At 41.6% G+C, this 7,409-nt stretch overlaps 1 protein-coding gene across 1 annotated transcript; it reads left to right on the top strand.

Annotated features, from left to right (window-relative positions):
- The first annotated feature begins 1,516 nt into the window (after positions 1-1,516).
- Positions 1,517-6,680, top strand: LOC108359038 (5-oxoprolinase). The gene is made up of 8 exons (XM_017610668.1): positions 1,517-2,103; positions 2,242-2,521; positions 2,612-2,924; positions 3,064-3,826; positions 3,892-4,634; positions 4,704-4,964; positions 5,049-6,249; positions 6,323-6,680. The coding sequence occupies exons 1-8, from the start codon at positions 1,924-1,926 to the stop codon at positions 6,476-6,478; spliced, it is 3,897 nt and encodes a 1,298-aa protein (XP_017466157.1). The 5' UTR covers positions 1,517-1,923; the 3' UTR covers positions 6,479-6,680.
- Positions 6,681-7,409: the final 729 nt, after the last annotated feature.

The raw sequence follows: 7,409 nt of genomic DNA, 5'->3' as shown, positions 1-7,409 counted from the left end.
ATTTAGTTATGCACTTGACGTACATTTATATAACCAGTTTACATAAGAAATGCAATGTTACCTCAGAAGACATCGGCTTTATAAGGGACTTGAAAAATAAGTTGCTTTATTATTTAAAAACAGTTGCTGTTGAAAACTAACAGATTTTCACAAAATTGTGCTTTTTTTATACCCGCCAGCAAAAGAGCTCAAGAACTTTACCGAATCTGAGCAAAGGTACACAAAAGAGAAATGCTTATTTACAAATTATGAGAACGTTAACTGAGAATTCTGACAGTACAACGGAACCACAAATTGCGGATACACCTTTGTTATCTTCAGACAACTTTGAGCTGTTTTCAGGTCTTCTTAAACAGCCTACCTTTGTGAGCAGAACTGATAAAGCTACTGCAGAGCTGCGGCGATATGAAAATATTGAGGTATATTTTCATACGGACTTCGATATAATTAATTGGTGGGAGGTACACAAATGCGAAATGCCGCTCCTGCATAAACTCAGTCGTAGAGTAATAGCCACTCCTTCAACTAGCGCATCGTCAGAAAGAGTTTTTTTTCTTCTGTTGGAAATGTTATTTCTGACAAAAGATGTCACCTTTTGTCAAATGATGATGCCCTTAATCAGTTGATATTTTTGCATTATAATATGCAGTTAGGAAACCAATAAAATTAACAAAAATTTTCTTTAGAAATGGTTTTTCTTTGATACTTTCATTACAGCAGTTACGCCATGCACTTGTTTTTCAAATCAAGCACTTGTTATTTGAATCGAGCACTGATAGTGTGAATTACTCACTCAACCGACAATGTTTTGTCAATGCTATCGCACGTTATATTTGGAAATAAATGAGTGCGAGTGTGTGCAGATGTGAAAAGAAAGCGAGTGACTTAAAATGTAATTTGAGTGTATCCATGCAGCTCTCTGATATTTACATGAGATAGTCCAATTTGAAAATACCTCAAAAAATCTCTTTTATTGATTCTGTTGATACAATATTTTCTCCTTTCGAGTTTTTAACTCACAAAACTTTAATCTCCATAGTTGTAGTAACATTAAACCACAAGATGCAATTTGAAGTTTTCTGATACCATTTTCAAAATTTTATAAATCTCGGGGGATGCACCCTAATGTACATGCATTAATTCTATTAAAACAATTCTCTCAAAATCATAAAGAACTTTCAACAAGGTAACTTGTATCCCAAATTGATTGGCAATCACACCTTTTATCATTTAAGAAAACAAGCACGCGCTACTTTGCATACAAACGTTTATAGCACAGCCGCTAGAAACCAGAATTAAGCCGACAATTTCATCAACGAACAAGTTGCTTGCAAAGCTTCTAAACTCAGCGTATTATTCTTGTTCCTATTTGGTATTTCGCAATTACTCAAAAGACTGTAGTACAGCTATCGAAATTCGAAGCATAAATAAATCGAGACGAAGGTATGGCAACANGTTGTTCCTATTTGATATTTCGCAATTACTCAAAAGCTTGCATCGTCATTTATCGATAAAGACTGTAGTAGAGCTATCGAAATTCGAAGCATAAATAAATCGAGACGAAGGTATGGCAACACTAACTTTTGCTATCATTCCCACAATCACTTGTTATCAGAAAGTTACTTGTTTTGACAAATTGTGATGGTATTTTTGTGTATTTAGTTATACTGTTACAAACAACTTATTCTAATATCCAGCAGTGCAGCAAGTCAGTGTTTAATTTTTGTTATTTATAGCAAGGCACCTGATAGCTTAACTCACAGAATCCGCTTGGCTTTCAAGTAGTTCAGACGCAAATAAGTGCCTGCATATACACCCGCATACACGCACATGCAAACGCACAGAAATTTAAAAATTTATTCAATCCACATACATGCATGCATACATAAATCGTAAGTAGTTAGTGGTGAAATACAATACGCAATGGCACAACAACCAGGCACCGGCGGAAAATACTGCTTTGCCATTGATCGAGGTGGTACTTTCACGGATATCATTTGCATCCGTCCAGATGGCAAAGTACGAACACTGAAACTCTTATCGGAGGATCCCAGCCGTTATAGTGATGCACCAAGAGAAGGTATACGTCGCATATTAAAAGAGGTAAGAAATGTTGAGAATATACTACGTACATATGTACATATGTATGTACATAAATATGTACTTTGTTACTGTGCGTGAAGCGCATACGTAATTAACGAAGTAATTTGTATTTTTAACAATTACCACTTCGTCGCACAGGAAACTGGGAGCGATGTTACTGCGGAGGGGCTTGTTGATACTAGTCAAATTGGTTGGGTACGTATGGGTACAACTGTGGCCACGAATGCATTGCTGGAACGCAAAGGCGATCCCGTAGCGCTTGTGGTGAATGAAGGCTTTCGTGATTTGCTTTACATAGGCAATCAAGCGCGTCCTAAAATCTTCGAGCTCAATATACGGAAACCATCAAATTTATATAAAACAGTTGTGGAGATTAGTTGTCGTATTGTGCCAGAGCAATCGAATCGCTGCAAGTTGGGTGAGTGTTATTTTATTACAACATACATACATACTTTTGTTAAAGAGAGTGTTATATTTTGATTTAATTTTTATTTATTTTTTCATATAGAACACACTTGGAGGGCGCTCGAAGGCACTTCAGGCGCTAAGTATTTGGAAATGCAACCGGTCGATGTAGCAAATGTGCGTGCTTCTTTACAAGAAGTTCGCGAACAAGGCATCACAAGTGTATCTGTGGTGCTGGCGCATAGTTTTGCTTGCCCAGTGCATGAATTGCAAGTAGGCGCAATAGCAAAGGAGCTTGGATTTACGCATATCACACTCTCACACCAGGCTATGCCGATGCGGCGCTTAGTAGCGCGCGGTTATACGGCCTGCGCCGAGGCATATCTAACGCCGCACGTCGAACGTTATCTCAACAGGTAAAAAAAATTGCTTATCTAAAGAAATCAAGGCAGATATTGCGAGATATTTTAAACTTTGAAATAATTTTATATGCATATATGTATGCGAAAGACTTATCTTCTTACACAAATATCTATAAATCTCAAACACATTCAGCTTCAAATCCGGCTTTGATAAGGAGTTGGAGGGCGTTGACGTTCTCTTCATGCAATCGGATGGCGGCTTGGTGCGTATGGAAAACTTTCGCGGCGCACGTGCCATACTCTCCGGTCCAGCAGGTGGCGTTGTTGGCTATGCAATGACTGGGGCGCGTGAAACGGAAGCGCCACTGATAGGTTTTGACATGGGCGGCACATCAACCGATGTTTCCCGCTATGCGGGCGTCTATGAGCATGTAATTGAAAGCACAACCGCTGGCGTAACAATACAAGCGCCCCAATTGGACATCAATACAGTGGCAGCTGGCGGCGGTTCGATGCTTTTCTTTCGTTCGGGACTTTTTGTGGTCGGCCCCGAATCTGCGGGCGCTCATCCCGGTCCAGCTTGCTACAAAAAGGGTGGTCCACTAACGGTAACAGATGCTAATTTAATTTTAGGTCGCTTATTGCCTGATTATTTTCCAAAAATATTTGGCCCCAAAGAAAATGAGGCGCTTGATTTTACGGTAACTAAAGAAAAATTCGAGCAAATGCGTATTTTGATTAATGAGTACCTGAAAAGTGGTGGCGACACGAAACAATTAACAGTTGAGGATGTGGCTTTAGGCTTCATACGAGTCGCCAATGAAGCTATGTGTCGTCCCATAAGAGCGCTAACGCAAGCGCGTGGGTTGGACACGTCACAGCATGTGCTGGCTTGCTTTGGCGGCGCCGGTGGACAACATGCCTGCTCTATTGCGCGCGAGTTGGGAATAAGTAAGGTAAGCGCTATCCTTAAATGTATAACTGTCGTAACGTTTAACTAAATTTTATTAATAAATAACAGGTACTTGTACACAAATATGCCGGTGTGCTCTCCGCCTACGGCATGGCACTTGCTGATGTTGTACAGGAGACGCAAGAGCCTTGTGGCTTGGATTTTTCGGCCGAAAATGCTGGTATTTTCAAGGCACGGCTAGACGCATTAGCCGAGCAATCCAATAAAAGCTTAAGATTACAGGGCTACAGCAAAATTGAGTTGGAACCATTTTTGCATTTGCGTTATGACGGTACCGACTGTGCTTTGATGTGCGCGCCAGCCGCCACGACGAGCAATGAAGATGTTTTACTTGCATCCTACGGCGACTTCATCGCCACATTTCTTCAACGCTATCGTACCGAATTCGGCTTTGTTTTACAAAATCGCGCGATTGTTGTAGATGATATACGCGTGCGAGGCCTGGGCAAGAATAATACACCACCCGAAGTTGAAATCGAGAAATCTGTTGCAACCACACCTAAGCCAGAGGGTTTCACTCGCATTTTCTTCGAGCAAGGTGCCCATGAGTCACCGATCTACTTGACTAAACATCTGTTGGCTGGCTGTAAAATACAGGGACCAGCAATTCTGATTGATCAACTTTCGACCATACTTTTGGAACCGGAATGTGTAGCAGAGGTGACGACGCGCGGCGATCTCATCATCAATGTAAGCTCCAGCAAACGCAACGTAGTCGACTGCAAACTCGATGCCATACAGTTGAGCATATTTAGCCATCGTTTTATGAGTATTGCCGAGCAAATGGGCAGGTAAGCGCGTGGTATTAATAATAAATTTACTAACTGTACTGAGGAGTACTTACATTATTTTGGTTAAAGGGTACTCCAGCGCACTTCGATTTCTACAAACATCAAAGAACGTCTTGACTTTTCCTGCGCGCTCTTCGGGCCCGACGGCGGTCTAGTGAGCAATGCCCCACATATACCCGTGCACTTAGGCGCCATGCAAGAGACAGTGCAATATCAGCTGAAAGTGCGTGGGGATAGCTTGAAGAATGGCGATGTTATTTTGTCCAATCATCCGCAAGCGGGCGGTTCGCATCTACCCGATTTGACAGTTATAACGCCGGTGTTTTATCGGTAAGCGCAAATGTAACATCAATTTGATTCTTGGCAAAATTTATTTCCGTCATTTTTAAGTGCAACTTAAACCCTTTCTTCTAGCGATCAACCGAAACCGGTTTTCTTTGTCGCCTCGCGTGGTCATCACGCCGATATCGGTGGCATCACACCCGGCTCAATGCCGCCACATTCCACATCACTAGCGCAGGAAGGCGCCGCCTTTAAATCTTTTCTAATTGTCGAGGGTGGTGTATTCCAGGAGAAGAATATCATTCAACGTTTAATAACGCCGACAGGCGCAAAAGGTGCCACCGGCACGCGCAATTTGCCCGACAACATTTCGGATCTTAAAGCGCAAATCGCCGCCAATCACAAAGGCATACAACTCGTTTCCGAGCTCATCGATAGCTACGGCTTGGATGTCGTACAGGCCTACATGAGTTATATACAACAAAATGCCGAGGTTGCCGTACGCGATATGCTCAAAGAAATTGCGCAGAAGGTGCTCAAGCGCAATGGCACCACCACGCTGGAGGCGGTTGAATTCATGGATGATGGTTCGCCTATCAAACTGCGTGTAGAAATCGACTCCGAGCAGGGAAATGCGTTGTGTGATTTCACCGGTTCGGGTCCGGAAGTGTGGGGCAATTGTAATGCACCACGCGCCATTACGCTCTCTGCGCTCATTTACTGCCTACGCTGCATGGTTGGTCATGATGTGCCGTTGAATCAAGGCTGCTTGGCGCCCATCAAAGTTATTGTGCCTAAGAACTCCATATTAGATCCATCCGAGGGCGCAGCAGTGGTGGGCGGCAATGTGCTAACCTCTCAGCGCATCGTCGATACTGTACTGAAGACATTTAACGTGTGTGCGGCCTCATGTGGCTGTATGAATAATATTACCATCGGCGATGAAGAGTGGGGGTACTATGAGACGGTGGCTGGTGGTGCAGGCGCTGGACCCACATGGCATGGCGCAGACGGTGTACATACACATATGACCAATACGCGCATAACAGATCCGGAGATATTGGAATTGCGTTACCCAATCATATTGAAACGCTTCTGCTTGCGCACCGACCAATCGGGTGGTGCTGGCCAGTTCCATGGCGGTGAAGGCGTGGAACGTGAATTACTCTTCCGGAAGCCGGTAACGCTATCGATTTTGACTGAGCGTCGCACGTTGCAACCATACGGGCTGGTGGGTGGACAGCCGGGGAAGAGTGGCTTGAATTTGTTGCGTAAACCGGATGGTCGATTCATTTCACTGGGCGGAAAGACCTGCATCGATGTGGAGACAGGGGTGAGTTTTGGAATTTGGCAAAACTAAAGGCGATTTAATGTGATTTTTTCTTTTGTATATATTTATGCTATAGGATCTATTTATGCTGAAAACGCCTGGCGGTGGCGGTTATGGCGTGCCAAGAGAAGATGCACTTGGTGGTTGGAAAGTGGCCTCACATGCTGAAAAGCATCAGTTAACCGAACGTGGTAGCGTCTTCGAATATAGGCAGGCGCAGGAGTCGGCTTAAACTTTATTGAAAGCGCAACACAAATAAGTAAAATGCGAAGTGATGAACGTTAATGTCCGTGGAAAAGTGCAATTAATTTTTACAGCTAAAATTTATGTCATTAAGAAAATATGTATTGTTTGTTGTAACGCATTTCGTTTGCAAATTGTTTTAATGCACAAAAATTACGATTTTTATATGCATACATGTGTACGTACATACATATTCATATATAGAAATAAAAATAAAAATTTTCAAAATTATACAAAATGTTTCCTATAAGAACTGAAAAGTTTAAAAAAAATGTATATTTTCTAATGGTTACGAAAAAAATAAAATTTTAAGAAATGTAAAATATTAAAAAACTTATTTTCTTTGCATCATTTTGAATTTCACAAAATTTCACATACTCGTTCAAAATTTTTCATCCGGCAAAAAAAAATGTGCTCGACCACCCTAATTCGCTTGAATTCCGGCTCGCTGCTTAATTTTCGCCGATGCACCAGGCGCGCATAACCAGCCAGGGAGTGGCTGCCGGAATTGCACACGTTTGACATCCGGCGCCTGAAGGCATGCAACATTACATTCATATCGCACACTTCCGCCGCCTAAGCACTCGGCGACTGACAGCAACATGCTTCTGACACAAATGTTGCAGGAAAATGTTGCAGGAAAATGTTGCGAAAATGTGCATTGACGATACGAGGCAACTTTTGAAGATTTTTGAAATATTTTAATGAAGATTCTGCTTGAATAATAAAAAAAAAAATGGAAATAGTAAAAAATTAACACATGACTCCAACGAAAAAAGACTAATCAATTGATTTATTTGAGAGTAGTATGAATCAATTTTTAAAAACCTAAATTTGAAAAATTAATTATATAGTGTTAGTATATATGTACATACATAAGTATATATTTTTTATTGTAACATACATATATGTATACTGTT

This window comes from Rhagoletis zephyria, unplaced genomic scaffold (assembly GCF_001687245.7).
Source record: "Rhagoletis zephyria isolate East Lansing unplaced genomic scaffold, Rhagoletis_zephyria_1.1 Rzeph_scaffold_00012, whole genome shotgun sequence".
NCBI lineage: Eukaryota > Metazoa > Arthropoda > Insecta > Diptera > Tephritidae > Rhagoletis > Rhagoletis zephyria.
The sequence above is the reverse complement of the archived record's forward strand: the minus strand, read 5'-3'. Positions and strand labels throughout refer to the sequence as shown.